The sequence below is a fragment of the Herpailurus yagouaroundi genome, unplaced genomic scaffold (assembly GCF_014898765.1).
Source record: "Herpailurus yagouaroundi ecotype Mexico unplaced genomic scaffold, PumYag 221, whole genome shotgun sequence".
In the NCBI taxonomy this organism is placed as follows: domain Eukaryota; kingdom Metazoa; phylum Chordata; class Mammalia; order Carnivora; family Felidae; genus Herpailurus; species Herpailurus yagouaroundi.
In genome coordinates, this window is record NW_024412452.1 from 11,143,587 (window position 1) to 11,167,773 (window position 24,187).

The 24,187-nt window shown below is 36.5% G+C and overlaps 1 protein-coding gene across 9 annotated transcripts in view; it reads left to right on the forward strand.

The window, feature by feature from the left end:
* Window positions 1-24,187, forward strand: part of EXOC6B (exocyst complex component 6B) — a 616,421-nt gene that overhangs the window by 102,560 nt on the left and 489,674 nt on the right. For all 9 annotated transcript variants that reach the window (XM_040458548.1, XM_040458544.1, XM_040458543.1 and 6 more), the window contains one exon: window positions 8,686-8,890. In XM_040458548.1, the coding sequence (XP_040314482.1) occupies window positions 8,686-8,890 (205 nt within the window). The remainder of the gene's footprint in view (window positions 1-8,685; window positions 8,891-24,187) is intronic.

The following is a 24,187-nucleotide window of genomic DNA, read 5'->3' on the forward strand; positions in this document are numbered from 1 at the left end:
GTGTGGGCTCTGTAGTAATGCTTTCTCTTTCATTACTTAGTTGATAATTTGTGTCTTTTCTCTCTCGGTCTCTTTGATTATTCTAGCTAGAAATTTATCAGTTGCACTAATTTTTTTTCTGAAAAGCATCTTTAGGTTTTACTGTTATTTACTGATTTCTGCTATTATTTTTAGTATTTTCTTTCTCCTACTTACTTGAGGTTTAATTCCCTCTTTTCTAGCTTTATAAGGTAGATTTTGGTTCTTTATTTTCTAATGTAGCCATTTAAAGCTGTACATTTTTCTCTTAGCAGTGCATTAACTGCTCTTACCTGTTTTATGATGATGTGTTTTTTCCCCCTTTTATCTCAAATGTTTTAATTCCTTTGTGATTTTAAAAATTTAATCGCATTATTTAGAAATGAATTGGTTAATTTACAAGTAGTAGATTTTTCAGGTTTAAAAAATTGATTTGTAATTTTAGTTCACTGTGTTCATGAATGTAAGATGTATGATTTCAACTTTTTAAATGTTTGGTGAAACTTGTTTTAATGGCCCAGCATATGGTCCATTTTGGTGAAAATTTCATGTATACCTCAAAATTATGTATATTCTGTTGTTGAATAGGGCATTCTTTAACTATTATTTAGATACCCTTGATTAACAGTGTTGTTCAGGTTTTCTACATCCTAGTGATTTTGTATTTGTCAATTGCTGACAGTAATGTTGAGATTGTCTGTTATGATTGTGGATTTGCAAATTTCTTTTTTCTCTTCTTTCAGTTCTTGCTGTTGTATTTTGAAGCTTTCTTGTTGGGTGCATATACATTTAGCATTGTTATATCTTCTTTGTATCTTCTTGATGAGATGACCAGTTTATTATTATGAAGGTTCCTCTTTATCCCTGGTAATATTCTTTTTTTTTTTTTTTTAAATATATGTTGGGGTGCCTGGGTGGCTCTGTCAGGTGAGCGGCCAACTCTTGATTTTGGCTCAGGTCATGATCCCAGAGTTGTGGGATTGAGCCGTGCAGCAGGGCCCGTGCTGAGTGTTGGAGCCTGCTTGAGATTCTTTCTCTCTCCGACTCATGCTCTTTCATTCTCTCTCTCTCTCTCTCTAATGAATAAAACAAAAAAAAAATTTAAAAAATGTTGTTTCGTATTAACATAGCCACTACTGCTTTTTGTTTAGTCTTTACATGGTCTGTTTTTTAATATCCTTTTTGTTTAAAATATTTTAACAGCTTTTTTGAGATATAGTTTCTACATTATTAATTCACCCATTTAAAATGTATAATTCAGTGGTTTTTATTGTATTCACAGAGTTGTGCAGCTATCACTACAATCAATTTTAGAATGCTTTTATTCTTTTCAAAAGAAACTCTGAGTCCCTTAGTTGTTACTACCCTCCCCCCCACCCCGAACACACACACAAAACTTGCCAGCTGCTGGGAACTACTAATTTACTTTCTGTCTCTATTAGGTTTGCCTATTCTGGACATTTACTATAAATGGAATTCTACAATATGTGGTTCTTTGTGATTGGCTTCTTTCGTTTAACATAATATTGTCAAAACTCATCCATGTTATGACATATTTCAGTATTTCATTTCTTCTTATTGCTGAATAATATTCCATTGTATAGTTATACCGCATTTTATTTATCCATTCATCAGTTGATGAACATTTGGGTTGTTTCTACTTTTTGGCTTTTATGAATAATACTGCTATAAATTTTTGTTTCAAGTTTTTGTGTGGACATATGTTTTCATTTCTCTTGGCTGTATACCTAGGAATGGCATTGCTGGATCCCGTGGTAACTCTATGTTTAACCATTTGAGGAACTGTTTTCCAAATCAGACTGTTTTCCAAATCAGTTATGCCATTTTGCCTTCCACTAGCAGCATATGAAGATTTCAATTTCTGCAAATTCAGTATGTTGGTATTTATTATTGTCTGTCTTTTTGATTATGGCCATCTTGGTGAGTGACATAATATCTTATTGTTACCCTTTGTTTTTGAAAAATTTTTTTGAAGGGCATAGAATTCTAGGTGTAAAGATTCATTAGTTAAGATGGCATGTCTTTGTCTTGTTTATGTGGTTTCTGAAGGAAAGGTGTGTGAGCAGTCTTATCTTTGTCACTCTGTACTTAATGTGTCTTTCCTTAAGCTGTTTTAAAAGTTTTATCTGTGTCATTTTTTCTTAGCAATTTGATTTTGATTCACTTTGGTGTCCATATGTGTGTATGCATGCATTTATGTGAATTTATCCTCCTTGTGGTTTGTCTAGCTTTTTGGATTGTAGGTTTATAATTTTCTTAAAATCTGGAAAATGTTCAGATACTGTTTTTCCAAACATTTTTTTCTGTCCTTTTCCCATCCTCATTCTAGGACTTCAGTTACATCTATGTTAGACAACTTTGAATAATCCCGTAGATGACTTGAAGATCTATCTTTTCCCCAGTCTTTTTTCTCTCTTTGCCTCATATGCGACAGATTTTATTGCTGTGTTCAAGTGCACTGATCTCTCTCTTTTGTACTGTCTAATCTTCTTTTAATCCTATCCAGTGATATTTTCATTTCAGATAATATGTGTTTCATCTTTAGGAGTTCCATTGTGGTTTTTTTTTTATGTTTAATTTCTCATTTTTGTGTCTTTCATTAATTACATGTATATGGCTCTGATATCTCTTTTCATGTACTTCTTTGCTAGTTCTGTCACTTCTGGCATTTTGGATCTCTTTCTGCAGACTGATTTTGTTTTTCCTAGTTGTAGATCAATTTGTTGGTTCTTACCATATCTAATAATTTTTGATTGGATGACGAACATTATATTATGTTGCTGAGTGTCTGGAGTTTCGAGAGCCTTTTTTTCCCTTAGAGAGTGTTGCTCTTTGTTTTGGCAAACAGTTGAGTTGTTTGCAGATCTATTTGATCTCCTCAAACCCATTTTTAAAGTTTATTTTTTTATTTTTGAGAGAGAAAGAGAACGAGTGCGTGAGCGTGCACATGGACAGGGGAGGGGCAGGGAGAGAATCCCAAGCAGACTCTGCGCCAGGAATGTGGAACCTGATGTGGGGCTTGAACCCATGAACTGTGAGATCATGACCTGAGAGGAGACCAAGAGTCTGATGCTTAAGCCACTGAGCCACCCAGGCATGCGCCCTCTGCCCCCTCTTTTTAATCTTTGGAGCCGCGCCTTCGTTTCAGGGGTAGTTCAGAGTAGTATTCATGTACTCTGAATAACTCAGGAATTTCTAGGGATTCTTCACCAAGGTTCCTCTGCATTGTCTGAGCTCTTTGAAGTGTTTATCGTGCATCTTCCTGGTGTCTTTCTGTCTCTCCCTCCCTCCCCTCTTTCCCTTCCCTGCCTACCTTTCCTTCCTTCCCTTGTTTTTGCCTGTCTGTGTGGAATCCCACTTTTTCTATGACTGACTTAGTACTCGGCAAAGACTTAAGGGAACCCCTGTGTTGATTCTGCAGATTCTGCAGTCTTTTTTTCTGCATTGCTCCCTCTCCCTCTTTTTGTTTGGATTTCTGCTGTACAACCTCAAGTTGTGTCAGCTTTTCTGAACTTCTGTCTCTGACTCTAACTCTGCTAAGCTGCTGGGCTCTGTTTAGGTTTTCTTTGTGTCCATGATGTAGAAATCACATTCAGGTAGATAATCTGCATAATTATTAAATGTACCTTTTTTGTCTCCCTTTTATCAGACGCCACTGAATGTCCACTATCTGAAAACAGATTTTATATGTTAGCCAGTATTCTGCTTTTTAAGATTGGGAGTTCGTGACTGTTCCTTGTTACTCCTTCATGGCTGGAAGCCTAGTTGTTGTTTTTGTTTTTGTTTTAAGCTGTAAATACTGATAATACTTCTAGGTTTTATGCTTCCTAAGGAAAGATATCTGACCATCTTTCTACTTGTTAATACGTTGAAAGGATTTTTGAATTTGAAAAATATTTGTTAATGGTGCTTTTTGATTAGGAAAGGCACTAATATTTCCTGTGGTGAGAGCTTTCATTTCATATTCTTATCATACTCTGAATTTATAAAAATTTCTCATGGATAGTTGTGATCTGCTTTAAAAGATCACTTATTAGAATTTTAAAAATCATTATTGTGAAAGAGTTCTGTACCATGGCAAGAAAGAACCAAAATTTAATTTGCCTAGAATTAACATTCCTCTTCTCACAATAGCATTCAACTATGTCTAAATTATTCTGACCTTAGTTATCCAATTTACCGGATTATTTAAATGTCTTTCCCTTCCTTCTTCTTTTATATTCCCTGCCTCTGTTTCATTTACTTTCTTTCTGCTCACATTTCTATTAGGGAGCCTAATGAGGGGGAGACAGGGAAAACTAGCACACATGCAAGTGAAACTTAGGAATTTGACTTTTGATTCCTTTTTAATAATGTTTGGAGGTTGTCAAAAGTAATGTCAAAATCTGGTTTTAGATTTCCATGGCAGCTGGAAATAGAAATTTTTTCTTTTGGTGTCTGCTATACAGGTGTTTAATTGGCTATCATTCTTTAACCTGTCACAGATATTGAAATGCGCTAGAAATTTGAATAATCTTATTGGACTGTTATATTTGGAGCATGAATATGCTAGGGAAAGGACGATGGGGAAATAAGGTGACATTCTTTGTTGCCAGGAATCACTGGGTTTTGTACTAATTAGCCTTGAAAAACGTGGAGTTATTTGACAGACCAGATGTTTTCAGCATGCAGCCATGTGTCTCATCAGTGAATGTGCCTGTGTCCGCAGGCAACACTGTTAGATTTTTCTCATTCTATAAACAATGTTCCAAAATATAACTAAACCCCAAAGTGTGTTTATCTTTTTGGCTTAATTTCTGGCTTTCTATCCTTTCTAAGGTTTCTCTCTAGAGGAATTGCATTTTATTGCACATAGCTCTTCATACCTAATTGTAGTATAAACACCATTCTGTTTACGCTAAACCATGTGAATTTTACTGTTTTTGAGTCTGTAAAATTGTAATAAATAAAAGCAACCATTTCACATTAACTCTATTTGTACTTTTATTTCTAAATGTAGGGGAAATAAATCTTTCTACCCTCTATTTATTTGTACTAAGATTTTGATTTTTGGAACATATGAGGGAAAAACAATAAAAAAATCAGTAAAACCAGTCTCTAGTCCTTAGTGTTTATGGTACTAAGTACATTGGAGTGAGACGAACTTAAGTATCTACCATAAAATTCATTCTTAAAATCTGAAACAGAGCTATCAGTTCTTTTATTTATAAGATCAGAACTGAGTTCTTCCTATACTAAATATATCATGGTAAGTATGGAAATTAGGAAATGAAAAACATGAGGAAAATTGTCACCCATAATGTTGCTATCCAAAGGAAAAAAAATCACGGCTTAACGTTTTTGTGTATATCTTTCTAGACATTTTCTGTGTACTTATGTATGTGTGTATGCATGTAGTTAGTGATACATAGCTCATACATGCACATATATTCATAATTATACATGTATACATATTTATAATTTGTAAACATTATGATTATACCTGTAAGTTTTATTTTTGACATAACTTTTACTCAACAATACTGTAAACATTTTGCTTTTAGTCTTTGACTACATTGATATATCATGATGTGTTTAACCAACTCATTGTTATTAGACACCTAGATTAGCTTTTTATTGGCTAATATAAATGGCTACAATTCGGGGCGCCTGGGTGGCGCAGTCGGTTAGGCGTCCGACTTCAGCCAGGTCACGATCTCGCGGTCCGTGAGTTCGAGCCCCGCGTCGGGCTCTGGGCTGATGGCTCAGAGCCTGGAGCCTGTTTCCGATTCTGTGTCTCCCTCTCTCTCCGCCCCCGCCCCCTGTTCATGCTCTGTGTCTCTCTGTTCCAAAAATAAATAAACATTTAAAAAAAAAAATAAAAAAAAAAAATAAATGGCTACAATTCAAGAGGCTTATATATTTTTGTAAACCTAATATTTCTTTTTGGAAATGCAACTGGTTAGAATGCTTGTCATGGTAAAATTCTTCCCTGAAAACTTGTATCATTAATACAAATTTGTTTACCAGCAGGCAGTAAATTCTCATTTATTGAAACCTCTGATAATAATACCCATATCTTTTGAGAAATCTTTGGGAGTTTGCATGACAAAAGTATGTTTTTGATTTGTATTTTTTTTACATATCTGTTCAGTTCTACATGGCCCCCCCCCCCCCGCCAATATATTGGCCTTTTCAATGTTTGTGACTTTTCTTTGCTCATTGCTTTTTGTTCATTGCTTTTAAAAAAAACCTTAAGTTTTTCTGTTGTCAATAATCTTTACCAAGTTTTTGTTTCTTCGTTATTCTTATTTTTTTAATGTATGACTTATTTTGATTTTACTTTGTCAACCTTATTAATTTTAGTTTTATTTGTTCTCTTATGCTTATGGAAGCTTTCCTACCTATCAGATAAATATTACTTTCTTTGCTATTGCATTACCAGCAATATTTACTTCTACCTAACCAGCAATATTTCTTTTCTTAAAATCTATTGTATCTGATATAAATATAGCCACTTCAGCACTTTTATGATCACTTTTCCCATGGTCTATTTTATTCCATCTTTTACTTTAATAACCTACTTTTATCTCTGAATCTAAACTGTGTTTCTTGTACAGGACATATAGTTGGATCATTCTTTTTAAATCCTGTCTGACAATTTGCCTTTTTTTTTTTTTAAAGTTTATTTATTTATTATTTAAGAGAGACAGAGATAGCATGAGTTGGGAAGGGGCAGAGAGAGAGAGGGTGAGAGAGGGAATCCCAAGCAAGCATCACTCTGCCAGCACGGAGAGCTCCGACACAGAGCTCAAATCCATGAAACCCCAAGATCATGACCTGAGCCGAAACCGAGTTGGATGCTCAGCTGACTGAGCCACCCAGGCGCCTCCTGTCTGACAATGTGCCTTTTGACTGAAGTGTTTATTAGTCCATTTAGATTTAATGTAGTTATTGATGCGGTTGAGTTTTACTTTTTGTTTTCAGTTTTTCATGTCTTTTTGTTCTTACCCTTTTCTCTCTTTTTCTTGTATGAAATATTTTATAGTATACTATTTTAATTCCTCTGTTGATTTTTTAATGATACATTTTTTGCATTATTTTCTTAGAGGTTGCTCTGTGGATTATAATCTGTATCTTAATGTATCATAGCCTACTTTGACTTTAGGTCAATGCTGATGTAGTTTTGGTAGAATATATAGTAGTGGTTTTGCTTTAACTTAGCTCCATTTCTTTCCTCCTTTTTTGTGCTGTTATTGTCATATATATATTATGTCTCTATATTTTATAAACCCAATGATACAGTATTATAATCATTGCTTTTAAATTTTTTCTCTTAATGAAATTAAAATGAGAAAAGAAAAATATATTATTTACTCTTTTGTATTTCACATATATTTACTATTTCCTGTGCTCTTCATTTATTTCTGTGAATTAAAGTTAATTTCTGTTGTCATTTCTTTTCTGGCTTCTGTTAGTATTTTTTGTAAGGCAGATCAAGGAATTCTCTGTCTTTATTTTGGAATGTATTTCATTTTTATTGTTAAAAGATAGTCATCAACTAAGGATTAGTCCAAGGTTTTCACTCAAACAAACTTAAGCCAATAAGGTTTTTACCCTTTGTCAGTGGATTTGTGTGTAAGCAACAGAATACATCAAAATTTCAGGCAGTTTTCAAATCATCCTGAGCTTTTAGTTTCTGCCAGGCTTTCTACGTGTGTGCCTGCTGCCTCCTTGTCAGCCAGGGTTGTGTGGAGTGCTTAGGCTCTTTTGGGTGTCTTTCTGCATGTGTGCACAGCCTCAATCAGCTAGGATATACTAAGAGCTATCAGGCCTTTTCATGGGTCTCTTATTTACATATGTTAAATTTCTGGTTAGTCCTCCAATCTGCCCTTTATCCCAACCCCGACCAACTTCAGGCCAGGAGAGCTGGATCCTTCCTTCCTTCCTTCCTTCCTTCCTTCCTTCCTTCCTTCCTTCCTTCCTTCTTTCCTTCCTTCCATTTATCCATCCATCCATCTGGAGTTTGCTACTTTTCCTAATAATGCCACTCCTTATAAAGGCAGGGAAGCTGCTGGTTTTTATGACAAGCCAATATAACCAATGGGAGGGAGGGGGAATGGGGAGTGGGTGGAGTTGGAGGGTTGATGGAGGAAGCCCCAGGAGAGAGCACCACAAAGTTCCATTGTTCAACAGTTTTCATGAAAAAACACTTTTCAATTTGTTCTTTTTTGGTCGATTTCCAGAGCCCTGAAAAGGTTTGATGATATCTGTTTTTTTGGGTAGAAGATTTTCTGAGTTCTTCCCTGTGCCATAGTTGGAAGTTTAAACTTAGGTACTTTATTTTATAGGATGATTGTTTTGGCATTGATATGATCATCTTGTATTTTCATTTATTTTTTGTATAATTTCATTGGTAGATTTTCTAAGTTTTCTATTTTCTTGGGGTAAAATCTTTTTTGATTGGAATTTATTGAGTCCTTTAGTGCATATATTAATTTTTAATAATTTGACACTTTCCCATTGATGTTTTTATTGAAACTTAATACTGTATTTGTCTTAATGTACAATCAAAACTAATTGAGGCCAGAAATTTTACCTGAGGAATATATCTGTGGCCCTAAAGAAGACTGAGTTGAGCTAAAGGTGATACAATTCCTTTTATAGGCATTATCCTGCACTGAAAACTCTGGAACATCTAGAGCATACCTATCTGCCTCAAGTAAGCCACTATCGATTCTGCAAGGTGATGGTGGACAACATCCCCAAGCTTCGAGAAGAAATTAAGGATGTTTCTATGTCTGATCTCAAAGACTTTTTGGAGAGTATCCGCAAACATTCAGACAAAATCGGAGAGACTGCCATGAAGCAAGTAGGTCTTGCGTTTATGATAGGTTGGCCAATGACTTTGCTAGTGTTCAGTTAAATTCTTCGTAAGTGTCTTAACTATTTCTCGTCATTTTAGGGAAGTCCTTCCTCTTTATGGGGACACATGATTAAAAATGTGTTTTATTTTTTTAACAGAGCAGTGGATTATTTGCTAGTTTATTGTTTTGCTCTGTGGATGTTCAGTAAATATGGATTGATTGTGATGGTTTATATTGGGACTTTGAAGAGGTCTTTCTATTTTTTGAATATTTTCCTTCACTTTGGATATGATTTGAAGCCCAAGATTTTTAAAAGGTCTCTTTCTCGGTAATGAGCTAAATTGTGCTGCAGGTATCTTTGGTTGATTACTTACTATGTAAACAAGGTATTGTGTTGTTTATAAATATTTCTGTAATTGTTATTTCTGATATCAGTGGGTATCAATGAAACAAGGCCTTTTGGGAAATGCTGTGAATTATGATCACAGAAAGAGATTTCTTTATAGCTTATAAATTAACAAACATATTAGAATTTTCAGGTTTTTTCTTTCTTTTTTATTTTTTTTTATTGCAGTATCTTCATCTCCAAGTCATGAAAGCCACCAAGAAACATCTTTTCTTTTGTCATTTCTCTTTTCTTTTCTTTTGTCATTGTGAATAAAAGAGCAGTAATGATTTTCAGTGTTACTTGCTCTTCTGAAATTTAAATCACATGGATTTTATTGAAATATCTCAGTATACCTTATGATGTAGCTTACAACGATAAACAGAAGATTTGATTGTTTATGGAAAGTGTTGTTTGGTTCTGCAAACAACTATGTTCTTGAATAAGTCATATATAGTTCTTATCATTCTGGGAGGAAAGAGGGAGCAGGTTATATTTTTGATCTCAACAAGTCTTGGTAATTTTTCAGATGTCTGATTTTGCAAAAGAGGTTTGCCTGTTGGAAATTCCTTTCCTAAGGCAACGCTGATATTCTTTACCCCTTCTTTTAAATTTTTCAATGCTACACTTTCTAATGTGGAAAGTTTAAAACTAGTTGATGATGATAAGCCTGATGGGAATAATACATCATGTCATTTTTTTAGTGGTGAAGAAACAAAATTAATCATTGAAAATATATCTGTGTTGCTGGGTGTATTTTTTGAGTACGGGAATGAAGGTATTCTGCAAGACAAGTCTCTGTTGTGTTTGACAGATTTTTTTCTAAACTTTCAAAATATAGGAGAGTATAGTACAAAGTCTCTGTGGAAGCATTCTTTAAAAAAATATTTTTTTAATGTTTATTTATTTTTGAGACAGAGACACACAGAGTGCGAGCAGCAGAGGGGCAGAGAGAGAGGGAGACACAGAATCTGAAGCAGGCTCCGGGCTCTGAGCTGTCAGCATAGAGCCCGATGCAGGGCTCAAACTCATGAACTGTGAGATCATGACCTGAGCTGAAGTCAGACACTTAACTGACTGAGCCACCCAGGCACCCCAGAAGCATTCTTTTTTAAACTTGCCTTTTCTTTTAGCCCTCTGCTTGAGAAATTAACTTCAATTCCTTTTTGGTGAAAGACACAATGTTATTATTTCATTTAATATAGATTATCTTGTCTCACCTCTTAATTATCTAAAGAAATTAAGGCCCAGGGCAGGGAAGTGTCTTGCCAAAGTTCAGACAGCTTGTAAAGGTCAGATCCTGTAGTAGAATTTAGGTTACACTGAGGCAAAATTTGTCTACTGTGGCACTCAGTCTGTGTAAACTATTAGCTATTTGGTATATCTGTGCCATATAAAGAAATGGTGAAGAAAACTGTTGTAGATTCAGGACTTTTAATTAACTGATGACCCTTCATACTTCCTATAAAATTTATATCAAATATAGCTCTTACTGCATGCATGGCTATCCTATGCTATGTTAGTTAAGATCTTTGAATAAAAATATCTTAACACATTTTAAAATCTGTAGTACCTAAAAAGTAAGTACATACTTTGTACATAGTAGTTGTTCAATAAATATTTATTTGAATTCGTGGACGTTGGAAAAGAGGGATAGAGTGTGGTTTATTTTTCATTTATGTCAAGCCGAAAATGGTGTTTCTGACTTGTGATGGTTTTCTTCGCGTTGGTTATTTGGGGCATCTTTTCATCATGTGGCTCTGCTATTTTTAATGTGGGTTTGAAGATTGGTACAGAAGGGCCAGGGAATTTTGCACGTAGGATAATTTTTAAGGGCTAGTCATGGATGCAACATATTATTACTTCTACTCACGTTTCATTGGCCAGAACCTAATTACTTGGCTTTACCGACCTGCAAAGGAGGCTGAGAAAATATAATCTCACTCTATCATTAAGAGGAGAAAGATATGTGTTTGGTGAATAGTAGCTAGTTTCTGACACAGTGTACCCTTTGGTCATCAAATAACTCTTCAGTCTTCCTCTTGTCCATAGAATACACTTAACCCTTCCCAAGGAGGGTATTCTAGTATCCCATCTAGTTAGTACATCCATTTCAAAGTCTAGTATATTTCAGGGATGCTCACAACTCTTCATCAGATCTGGATATGTCTCCAGATCCAGATGGGCTGCTGACCAGGAAATCAGATGACAAGCTATCTACACCTGTGTTCTCTCCCACCTCCAATGAAGAGACTAGAATAGAATAACTACAACAAAAACTTACATGTAGAAAAGGGAATAATGGGAGACACACAGTATTCCCTGCTTCTTATGCAAATCATGTAATCTTTTTGGGCCATCATTGGGAAATCTTTCTCGCTTGGTAATAGTGGATCTTTTTTTGCTAAGACATTAACACTCTGAGAGGAATTCCTTTGCCTGTTCTTCCTGGCTCCTAGTTGCACTCTGTTTTTTCTTTGTCTGTTTTTTTCTTTTTCAAAAAGAAGCAAGTGCTGTGGAATATACCTTTCTTAGACTATCTCTCTGTCTCATTCTCTCTTCTCTCTCTATTTCTAGATATATCCACATTAATATCTGTAAGTGTGTATATATTTATGCATATACCCCCTATATAGTTATAGGTATAAGTGTGTGTGTGTGTGTGTGTGTGTGTGTGTGTGTGTATTTATCTTTGACTGCCTGCTTTCTGCTTTTTCAGGTGTAGGGGCCCAAAGGGTTGTTTTAAGGCTCTAAACAGTTAAAAGTTTATTTAGTCCAGATTTGTGGGCATTATAGTTACCTCAAAACTTAGTAAGCCTCTGATCTGTTTCTTTCGTATAGGTTCTCTGTGGACACCAGACCCGGTGCTCTTTGCCCCTATTGGGAAGGTAGTGGAGTTGGGGGAGCATAGGCTTTGCCTTATGCCTTTCTTGCTTTAATGTCCCTACTTTGAGGCTATATGAAATAATGAGTAAGAGAACCATACCTGAATCTGATTTTGCTTTGGAATTGGGTCACTTTGTTCAACTAGAAGTATTCTTTGGATGTTATTACTCAGCCCTTTACCATTCTTTTTCTGTTGGGATTCTATATGTGTTCAGCTTTCTAACTCTCTGAGGCCCAAGTGTCTGGACTTCTTCTGTTTCCTATAATTTTATTTGCAAACCAGCAGACTCTTTTTGTGCTCATCTCTCTTATGTAATACCTTGCTAAAAGCAGAAAGTAAATGCCGATGTATGTTCTAACTCTGACTCTCCGTTGACTTATCAGGCTGCAGGCCTAATAGGCATGTGGTGTGCCTTCTCATTTATTTTTAGGTTCCAGTTTTACTGGTTGTTTTGCCACAGTATTACAGGCTTCTCCAGGCTTTCAACTTGTTAAAGAGATTTTTTGCTGCCTGTTGCCTGACCTCTAAATCAATGCCATTTATTTTAGTTTTGTTGTTGTTGTCGTTGTTAAGGCAAAACCATTCTTTCAATACTAGTTTCTGTTTCCCTTAAAAAATTCTGCTTGTTGTAATAGCTAAGCTCTAAAATCTCACCGTAGAAGTTTCATTGTTTGCTCACTGGAAGTCTGAAGTGGATCCTCCTTGTAGCATAGCTCTTCTTCAGGTGACCATCAAGGGATCCAGGACTTTTCTTAACTTGTGGCTCTATCACTTCAACACATGCCTTCTAACATTGTTTCAGAAGGAAAAAGAGTAAATAAGGCCTGGGGGATTTTTATGGACCAGGCTTATAAGTGATACAAATCACGCTGCCAATATTACATTGGCTATAGCTTGCACGCTGCACGTGAGGCTTGGAAATCTAGTCTATCTGTGTGACCAGGCGGAACAAGAAATAGGTTTGGTGAATAGCTAGCTAGCCTCTGATACAATCTGCTACCATATAGGTTTGAAAAAAAAAAGTATCTTCCATTCTCTTGCCTTTTTTCTTTGCTATTTCATCTCTTTGACATTCCCCCTGCCTTGCATATGTTTGCTTTCTGATTTACTAATTCAGTTTTTAGTAAATTCATTTTCATCATTGTCAATGATGCTATTTAGGACTTTGTCATCATTATTATTTTCAGTTTAGCAACCACAGGTTTGGCTATAGAAATGTGTTCTTTTCCTTTAAAAATTTTTTTTTTCTAAGTAGGTTTCTTTGGAACCATATGACAAAATAGGTTTGAAAGTCTTACTTAATACTGGTTACTGGTTTGAGCTCTTCTAGAAATTAGGTAGATGATTGTGCTTTTTCATGGTCGACATCTCCCTTTGCCTTCTACCCACCATATCCCGAGTTGCTGCATTGATCTATGGGTGGACTCTGTCCTTGGTACTGTGAAAGGATGGAGGCAGCTGGTAGATTGGTTTCTTTTCGGGATATACCAGCAAAAGCAAAGTACCTGAAGGCTCCACCCTGATTAAACTTTAATGACCAAATTAGGCTCCAAACTTTTATCTGTTATTATAATCTCAAACTTGTCCAATTTTATCAAAAGATACGTTGCAAAAAATACTTTTTGAGGCTGATCTGAAGGATATGTGGTTTATCCATTCCTTTGTATTCAAAGTGTCATATTGTCTCTAGATAAAGCTTTATCATTAGGAAGCTTTTTGCTTTGATTGCATGTGGTAGGCAGAATTCCAAGATGGCCCCTAGATTCCTGCTCCCTTGGTACATGCGTCCTGTAAAATCCTCCTCCTTGATTATGTGGCCTGATCTAACCAGGCAAACTCCTTTAAAAGAGGGAGTGGATGGGGCGCCTGGGTGGCGCAGTCGGTTAAGCGTCCAACTTCAGCCAGGTCACGATCTCGCGGTCCGCGAGTTCGAGACCCGCGTCGGGCTCTGGCCTGATGGCTCAGAGCCTGGAGCCTGGAGCCTGTTTCCGATTCTGTGTCTCCCTCTCTCTCTGCCCCTCGCCCGTTCATGCTCTGTCTCTCTCTGTCCCAAAAATAAATAAACGTTGAAAAAAAAAATAAAAAAAAAATAAAAGAGGGAGTGGAGATCAGATATAGAAGTTAGAGAGATTTAAAGCTGCAGCAGATGTGCTACTGTTGGTCTTGAAGAAGTAAATTGCTGTGTTTTGGAGGGGCCAGGTGGCATGGAACTGTAGGCAGCTTGAGGTGCTCAGAGCTATTGCTAACAGCTGGCAAGGAAATGGGGTCCAGAATCCTACAACCACATGGAACTGAATTCTGCCTATAATATAAATGAGTTTAGAAGAGGACCCTGAGTTCCAGATGAGACCATAGCTCTGACTGACGCCATGATTTCAGCCTGGTGAGATCCTGAGCAGAAGACCCAGCAAATGCTGAACTTCTAACCCATGGAGACTGAGATAACTGTGTGGTTTTAAGCTGCTAAGTTTATAGGAATTTATTACAGGAGTCGAAAATTAATATACTCCATTATTTTGGTCTTGAGTAGAATTGCTTTTTTACTAACCTGTACATTTTTATTTTGCTTTGGAGCTAGGAAAGAGTGGTAAAATCTAGTTTAAAATGGTGTCTAGCTAAAAGTCTCTGAGTTTTTCATCTGTCTTCCCACGTACCTAAAAAGCTGCAGAAAAGTAAGAAAATGTGAAAGTATGAAAATTAGAAGTTCAACCATTTAGTAGAATCTGAGGAGGAATTTAAAAATTGTCCATTCTGCTGTTTATTACCTTGTTGAATTTTAAGTTAAGTAGTCATGTTTTTATTTTCAAAAAATCTTCAATATTCATTCATTTCCTATATATATATATATATATATATATATATATATATATATATATTTAACATGGTATTGGATTGATAGCATTTAGTGGACCCACCTGTGGCTTCTGCCATGGGAAATAGAGCCATCTGTAAAGTATGTAGAAAAACCCTACCTTTTATCCTGTCTTATTTTTTAAGTTGATTTTCTTTCTGTATGCTTCCAAAATACTATACATATCTTATTTTAGAACTTCATTTTGGCTTGAAGTGATTTTATAAAAAATGTCTAAAGACTTCTTTTTTGTTAATTGTCTGTTGTTTTCTAGTTTTCCTCTTGAAATTGATTTCTGTAATTCACTTGTTATGGAACTGATTTGTACAGGAGGGAAGTTCTGTATTTCTTATTTTGATTAGTTTGCCTTAGGCCTTGTGAGGCGAAGTAACATTTGTAATATAAACATTCTTGGCTAGGTTGATTTCTATGTGAAGCTGTTTAACAAAGGGAGGGATTTATTTACTTTTAAAATTCTAACTTGGCTTTGCCAAATTATATGGGTTGTATAACTGCTGCTTAGAAGAGGAACTGGTTGCCCATAAAAGAAATTGAAGGCTCCTAAGCAGTCTTCCTTTAGTAACTGGTTTTAAAGAAACTGCTCCTTGGGTGAGGTTAGTTGTCTCCATGGTTCTTTCAACCCCTGACTTTCTTTGGTTAAGTCTCGACTAGAGCAAAATGTGCTCTTTTATTTATTGTGTAGAACATCCTTTGACTTAGATCTGGCTCCATACTATGAACTGAGCTAACACAGGCCTTGTGATGACTGCCAAGGAAAAGCAGTAGTGCCCTTGAAACCTCTTTTGTGCTGGATTCTATGCAAAACTCCAACAGCATGTGACTTTTAGAGTCAGAGAATCTGGTGCTCAGTTGGTCTGGTATTCTTGGATTTACTTTATATTCTCTTTTCTTTTTGATTTCAGTATTTATATATTTGTACTGGTTTTTACTCCTTGGTCTTTAATGGTGTGGATGGCCTGGGGGTGGGGTAGGGGAATATGAGAGCTGTTTTATAGGGATTATTGAAATAAGCAGCGATTGGGGCGCCTGGGTGGCGCAGTCGGTTGGGCGTCCGACTTCAGCCAGGTCACGATATCGCGGTCCGGGAGTTCGAGCCCCGCGTCGGGCTCTGGGCTGATGGCTCAGAGCCTGGAGCCTGTTTCCGATTCTGTGTCTCCCTCTCTCTCTCTGCCCCTCCCCCGTTCATGCTCTGTCTCTCTCTGTCCCAAAAATAAATAAACGTTGAAAAAAAAAAAATTAAAAAAAAAAAAAAGAAATAAGCAGCGATCAGAATGGCAATCAGAGTATGGTAGATAGTCTGATAGCAGGGATTGAGTTTACTATTAGGTAATATGATAGTTAACGGAATAGACTTTGGAGTTTGGGTTAGACTCCTAGATTTGCCATTTGGTAGCTATATTACAATGAGTAGGTTGCTAAGCATCCCTGTCAGTCTGCACAATTCTATAAAGTTGGAATTTTTAATTCTCTTTTAAAGATGTGAAAAATTTTGGGAAATCAGGTATCTTAGTTCAGTCCCAGGGACATAATAAATGCTAAATTAAAAAAAAAAAGAGAGAACTATTCTAGGTGAATAGTGACTACAAATAGACTCTTAACAGTGTGGAGGTGAAGATAATTAGAGGTTAAACTTGATGTGTTGAAATACTTTTTTTTCCTTCCTAAAATTAAATTTCTAGTGGCAGTTTTCGGCCTTGAATTAGATCTCATTTTTAGACAGCTTTTTTCTCCTTGTCTTAAAAAAAATTATTTGTTATATATACTTCTGAAACATTTTGGACCTGATTTCAGTTAAAAATCATGTATATATTAGATGACTATGAAGTATAGAAGATCAATATCCTTGTACTGGTGTTGAGTTGGGATGAGAGAGGAAAGATTTTTTAAATCTGATTTGAAGACAGTATCACAGTTTGGTTTTGAACTTTCTGTTTTAACAGAAAGTTAACAGAAAAAGGGAAACTATGGCATATATATATGTGTGCATTTATAATAAACATAATATTTATTTGCTTTGACCAAGCAAAGCATATCAGCTTATTAGGAGAAATTTTTCTTTTATTAAACTTAAGAGAAAATTACCATATGGATTCTCAGTACAGCTTATGGTTTTGTGGTGTGCTCATCCTAAAATAAAACAGTGCTTAGAGAATCTAGAGGAGGAGCAGTTATTATGATACTTATATCATTGCTCACAAATATATATACCTATAGATTTTGTGTGTGTGTGTGTGTGTGTGTGTGTGTGTGTGTGTGTGTATGCACACACACACACACATATTTCACTAATTTTAAGATTAATTTTTTTTGAGAATATTTCTTTTACTGAACCTTGGCTTTTGAGCAATAATAAAACATAGTATCATAAAAATAAACTAACAAGTAGAATGGAATACAAGTATAGAAATTGACCCAAATATAAGAATTTCATAAGTGACAAAGGTGGTCTCATGCAAGAAGCATAAACACACACCAATGAGCATCACACTATGCAGGCGTAAAGTAAGTATTCCCTCAGTAAACCTTATAGGCAGAAAAGTCAGCACAGTGCGTGGGAACATCATTCTACTGTCATTTTCTGGAGGGGGCTGATGGGTTCAGCTTTGCTGTACAAACAGCAGGATGTGCCTCAGGAGAGGGACCCTGCCGTAGATCAGTTATAGGGAAGCTGGGAGGAAGCAGAAGACAGTCAATACATATTAGGTGGATCCTTGCTGGTCAGAGAAATGTCTTGGTAAGGGGAATTGTCATATCAATGCCACTTATATCAGCTAAAGAGACCTAGTATTCTTCAGAAGAGCTAAGTCGGTTTTACTGAACTAGCTTGTTGCTAAGCTAGGAGAATGGTGAAGGTGGAGAGCCACAAGGGCCCTCCAAGGTGACATCTGATAGTAGTGGGGAACTCCATTAATGTGATTGCTGCTTTATTTATCTGTCTTCCCAACCAGTCTGTGGTCTGTATAAGGACAGAGGTACGGTTTTATTTTTATAGCTCCAGTACCTTACTAGCATAGTACTTAGGGATTGTAGATAGTTAATAAATAGTTAATCAATTAATGTCTATTGTGTTATTTAATTAAATTTAATATACCTACACCTTAACATTTTTCAGGAAAAGACATATTTAAAAACAATGTTCTAAGGTATATGCTCTTAGTCTCCAATTACATTCTTAAGTACGTGAAAATATCTGTAATTGCTTTTTGAATGGGTTTTGACCTTTTCTGTAAGTACTATGGAGGTACTAAGAGGTTATCAAATTGACTTCTTGTTAAAAATGGTGAATTCAACATATACACTTATATTTTCTACCTCTTCAAACTTGTAAAAACAATAGCCAAGGTTTTTTTGTTTTTGTTTTGTTTTGTTTTTACAGCATGAGCTCTCAAACGTAAAGAATATAGGAGGGTTAGATGATAGCAACATAATTTGGAAGCTGGAATGTAGGAAGGTGTGTTGTGTGTGATAATTGTCCTAGCATATCCAAGAAAATTCAGTCCTAAGCCAGTAGTAGAAAAAGCTTGGGACAATCCAATTTTTAGTGTTTTGCAGAACCCCCATGTCTAAGAAATTGCTAGCATTAGGTTCCTTTGGGAAAAGAGGGGTAAACTGATGTTCAGACAGAGGGATTGGTTGACTGTCTATTTCAAAAGCAGTTAGACGGGGCGCCTGGGTGGCTCGGTCAGTTGAGCATCTGACTTCGGCTCAGGTCATGATCTCATGGCCCGTGAGTTCGGGCCCCGCGTCGGGCTCTGTGCTGATGGCTCAGAGCCTGGAGCCTGTTTCGGATTCTGTGTCTCCCTCTCTCTCTGCCCCTCCCCTGTTCATGCTCTGTCTCTCTCTGTCTCAAAAATAAATAAACGTTAAAAAAAAAAATTAAAAAAAAAAAAAAAAAGCAGTTAGACAACCTGATTCCTTCCCCATCTTTTTCCACCAGGTGACTGCCCTATCCCAGCTCCAGCAGAAGACCAGAGGACAATAGACACAAGCTGGGGGTATAAAAATAGTGAAAGTTTGTATACTGAGTATTGAGATTCAACTTGCATTTTATAGCCCTCTTCTCTGATTTGGTCTCTAGGGCTCTAATAGCCAGGTTTATACCCTTCAGGTATGAGACTGGAAAGTACTGTGAATAATATGATTAGTGCAAAAGAACTGTCCTAAAGGTATGTCCACTCGGCAGTCCTCAACCAAATGGACCAGTCAGATCATTTTGAAATCCACAGTTGACTAGACTCATGCACATGCATAGACATTAGCTTTTAGTTTCCCAACTTGAAATATGAGCAGGTCACTAAGGATCAGCAGACATTTGAGAAAATCCTCTAACATAACAGTTAGAGGTCAGAACAAGCACATATAAAGAAGCAACTTGGAGAAGATATTATGCAAGAACAGCAAAACGTAAAAGGCAAAACAATCAATAGAGCTAGAAGGATAAGAGAAAAAATTTTATATGTAAAAATAAGAAAGCTACAGAAAAGGAGAAATTCAGAGAACAAAAAGAATGTTTGGCAATTAAAAACATGATAGCAAAAAAAAACTGAAAGGAGGGTTGTGAAAATAAAGTGGAAAAAATCCCCCAAAGAGAAGAGTAAAGGGAAAAAGAGATGGAACATGGGAAATAGAAAAGATCTAAGAATATTAGGGGGTCAGTCTAGGATATCTGGCATTTGAGTACTAGGTGTTCTAGAAAAAGAAAGCAGAGAAAATGAAGGGAAGGAATTCATGGAAATAATAATGGGAAAATTTCCCAAAATTCTAAGACATGAACTTCCAGATTAAAAGATCAATCAAATGCCTAACAAAAGGGATCAAAATAGTCTTAGATCCAGGCATGTTGTGTGATATCAGAGGTCAGAGGTCAAATAGAAAATCCTAAATGTTTCTAGAGATAAAAAACAAGATTCAGTGTCAAAATGATTTTGGTTTATAGCAATACCGGAACGTAGACTGAAACAGAGCAAGATCTTTAAAGTTCTCAGGGAAAATGATTACCTATCCATATTTCCCTATCTAGCTACAATATCAAGCAAGTGTAAGGATAGGATAAAGATGTTTGCAGTAATGAAAGTCCTCAAAAATTTGCTTCCTATGACCACTCCTCCCTCCCACCCCCAAAAAGGAAAGATAGGGGATGTTGAGGGCATAGATAACCCAAGAGAGGAGAGGGACAAATGGAGTTTCTAAGATGATGATTAAAAGGGAGGGAGTTGGTTGACCGTGGGGAAGCAGGCAGAAAGTACAACCAGTACAGTCTGGAGTGTTTTAGAAAGTTTAAAAGAGGTATTCTGAGAAGGTGAAAGTGGCAGAATATTGGATGTATTTGTACACACTGAGAGGAAATTCAGATAGTTGGGGGAGAATTTGGGAATAAGTAATGCTAAGTACTTAAAGAACTTAAGCAAACTTAAAAACAAGAAAACTTAACTCCAGAAAACCAAAATTGTGTAAGAAAGGAAAAGTGATCATAGTATCTGACGTGGCTTGGCTGTGGATTGCATTGATATAATTTATCTAATGAATCTAATAGATTCATTTAGCACTTATAACTATATAAATATAGTTATCTATATCTATAGTTATCTATATCTATAAATTATATAAATTAGAGGATTTGTCCTGTTTTGGAGGAGTAGGTGAATGGACACTGCAGGCAGATATGTGGTGCTGGTGTGTTATGTATGTGAAAGAGACCTAAATCCTCATCTTCCATGATGGAATGTCAATAGATAATGCTTAAAGCTAACTAACACATAGCGAAAGGTAGAAGCAGCTGAAGGGTTCATTGACAGATGAATGGATAAACAAAATGTGGTACATACATATAATGGAATATTATTCAGTCTTAAAAAACAAGGGAATTTTGACACATGCTACAACATGGATGAACTTTGAAGACATTATGCTAAGTGAAATAAGCCAGGCTCAAAAGGACAAATAACGTGTGGTTCCACTTTTTTTTTTTTAAAGTAGGCTTCCCGTGCAGTGTGGAGCCCAATGTAGGGCTTGCACTCATGACCCTGAGATCAAGACCTGAGCTGAGATCAAGAGTTGGACTCTTAATGGACTGAACCACTCAGGGGCCCCTGTATGATTCCACTTTTATGAGGTTCCTGAAGTAGTCCAATTTATAAAGACAAATAATAGAATGATGGTTTCCAGGGGCTGAGGTAGAGGAGATGGTGGATTAGTGTTGAATGGCTACACAGTTTCAGTTGGGGAAGATGAAGAAGTTCTGAAGATGGATGGTGGTGATGGTTGTACACTAGGAAGGTACCTAATGTCACAGGACTTTACACTTAAAAATGGTTAACATATGAACTGCAAGCTGTATTACAAAGCTGTGATCATCAAGACAATATGGTACTGGCACCAAAACAGACACTCAGATCAATGGAACAGAATAGAGGACCCAGAAATGAACCCACAAACATATGGCCAACTAATCTTTGACAAAGCAGGAAATATCCAATGGAATAAAGACAGTCTCTTCAGCAAATAGTGCTGGGAAAACTGGACAGCGATATGCAGCAAAATGAACCTGGACCATTTTCTGACACCTTACACAAAAATAAACTCAAAACGGATGAAAGACAGGAAGCCATCAAAATCCTCGAGGAGAAAGCAGGCAAAAATCTCTTTGACCTTGGCCACAGCAACTTCTTACTCAACACGTCTCCAGAGACAAGGGAAATAAAAGCAAAAATGAACTATTGGGACCTCATCAAAATAAAAAGCTTCTACACAGTGAAGGAAACAATCAGCAAAACTAAAAGGCAACTGACGGAATGGGAGAAGATATTTGCAAATGACATATCAGATAAAGGGTTAGTATCCAAAATCTATAAAGAACTTCTCAAACTCAACACCCCAAAAACAAATAATCCAGTGAAGAAGTGGGCAAAAGACATGAATAGACACTTCTCCAAAGAAGACATCCAGATGGCCAACCAACACATGAAAAATGCTCAACATCAGTCATCATCAGGGAAATACAAATCAAAACTACGATGAGACAACCACCTCACCCCTGTCAGAATGGCTAACATTAACAACTCAGGCAATGACAGATGTTGGTGAAGATACAGAGAAAGAGGATCTCTTTTGCACTTCTGGTAGGAATGCAAACTGGTGCGGCCAGTTTGGAAAACTGGAAAACTGTATGGGGGTTCCTCAAAAAATTAAAAATAGAACTACCCTACGACCTAGAAATTGCACTACTAGGTATTTATCCAAGGGATACAGGGATGTTGTTTCGAAGGGACACATGCACCCCAATGTTTATAGCAGCACTATCAACAATAGCCAAAGTATGGAAAGAGCCCAAATGTCCATCGATGGACGAATGGATAAAAGAAGATGTGGTATATATATACAATGGAGTATTACTCGACGATCAGAAAGAACGAAATCTTGCCATTTGCAACTATGTGGATAGAACTAGAGGGTATTATGCTAAGCAAAATTAGTCAGAGAAAGACAAATATCATATGATTTCACTCATATGAGGACTTTAAGGTACAAAACAGATGAACATAAGGGAAGGGAAACAAAAATAATATAAAAACAGGGAAGGTGACAAAACATAAGAGACTCTTAAATATGAGGAACAAACAGAGGGTTGCTGGAGGGGTTATGGGAGGGGGGATGGGCCAAATGGGTAAGGGGCACTACGGAATCTACTGAAATAATTGTGTCACTATATGCTAACTAACTTGGATGTAAATTAAAAAACTAAACTAAAAAAAAAAAGTGACAAGTGGGAGATCAAATAAAAATAAAAATGGTTAATATGGAAAATTGTATGTTATGTAAATTTTACCACAATTTAAACAATCAGAAAAAAAACAGGCTGTAGCACACATAAGCATGCTATATAAAGGTAAAGAGGGTAAAGTAAATAAACATCAAAAGAGTGGTTGAGTCTGGGGAGCAGATTTAGGGGGAAAGAGGAAAGGAGGAAACTTGCTTTTCATAACAAACCCTGTAGAATGATTTGACTGTGTACAACTTAATTATGTATAGCCTTGTCTTGTGTGTATAACTTAGATAAAATATATTGAACAAAAAAAAGAAATATAAGTCATCAGATTTGGAATACATGTAGACAGGATTTGTTGGTGGACTGGATATGAGGTGGGAAAGTTTCAACTTTCAGGGTAGAGAGAGAGAGTTCCCCTTATTTAAGGGATTACTTACCTTTATGATTATTGATTTTCTTTTCTGCTTTATGTGGGGTAATTGAGGAGTCTTTGTTTTTCAGATTTCTTGTTAGCTGTGGCAAGATGGGATCGTAATTATGTGTTAGATGTAAGTTAAATTAAGGTCCATTTGGTTCTCTGTGTGCCTTACTAAAGAAGAGAGCAGATTAAATAATATAATGGGCAACAAAGCAAATGTTTTTTATAAATATAAAAATCTTGAAGGTGATGATAAAGGTTGAAAATTTGTGATAATCAGAATGATCTCTTTCCCTTGCCTTGAATTCTTTTTTTTTTTTTTTAATTTTTTTTTTTAACGTTTATTTTTGAGACAGAGAGAGACAGAGCATGAACGGGGGAGGGTCAGAGAGAGGGAGACACAGAATCTGAAACAGGCTCCAGGCTCTGCACTGTCAGCACAGAGCCCGACGCGGGGCTCGAACTCATGGACTGCGAGATCATGACCTGAGCCGAAGTCGGCCGCTTAACCGACTGAGCCACCCAGGTGCCCCTGCCTTGAATTCTTAAGATAAATATTTATCCCTGTTGAGAAGAGAATGTGTGTTCTTCAACACTTTCTTTTGGTTGAAAAATATCACACTCCCCACCCCTGCCACTACTGCAGGCCCACAGACTCATTTCGTTTGTCCTTGGGCATGTGTTCTGATGAGTGAGTGGTGCCTGTGTAGCCTCAGGAGAAGATGAGGAAGAGTGAATTAGAAGAACAGTGAAGGAAAATAGTGCTGATAGGCTGGCCTTCATATAATTAGTTGGCTTGGCCTCAGAATCTTGTGGGAGAGAGCCAGTGGCCTCATTATTACTTCATTGGGAAACTAAACTTTCTGTTGAATTTAAAATAAAGGAACATGACCCACACTGTGAAGTTTTTCTTGGGTGGTTTGTACAATCACTGAACTTCATTCTATTGTAACACTCCTGGGATTTCCTACTCCC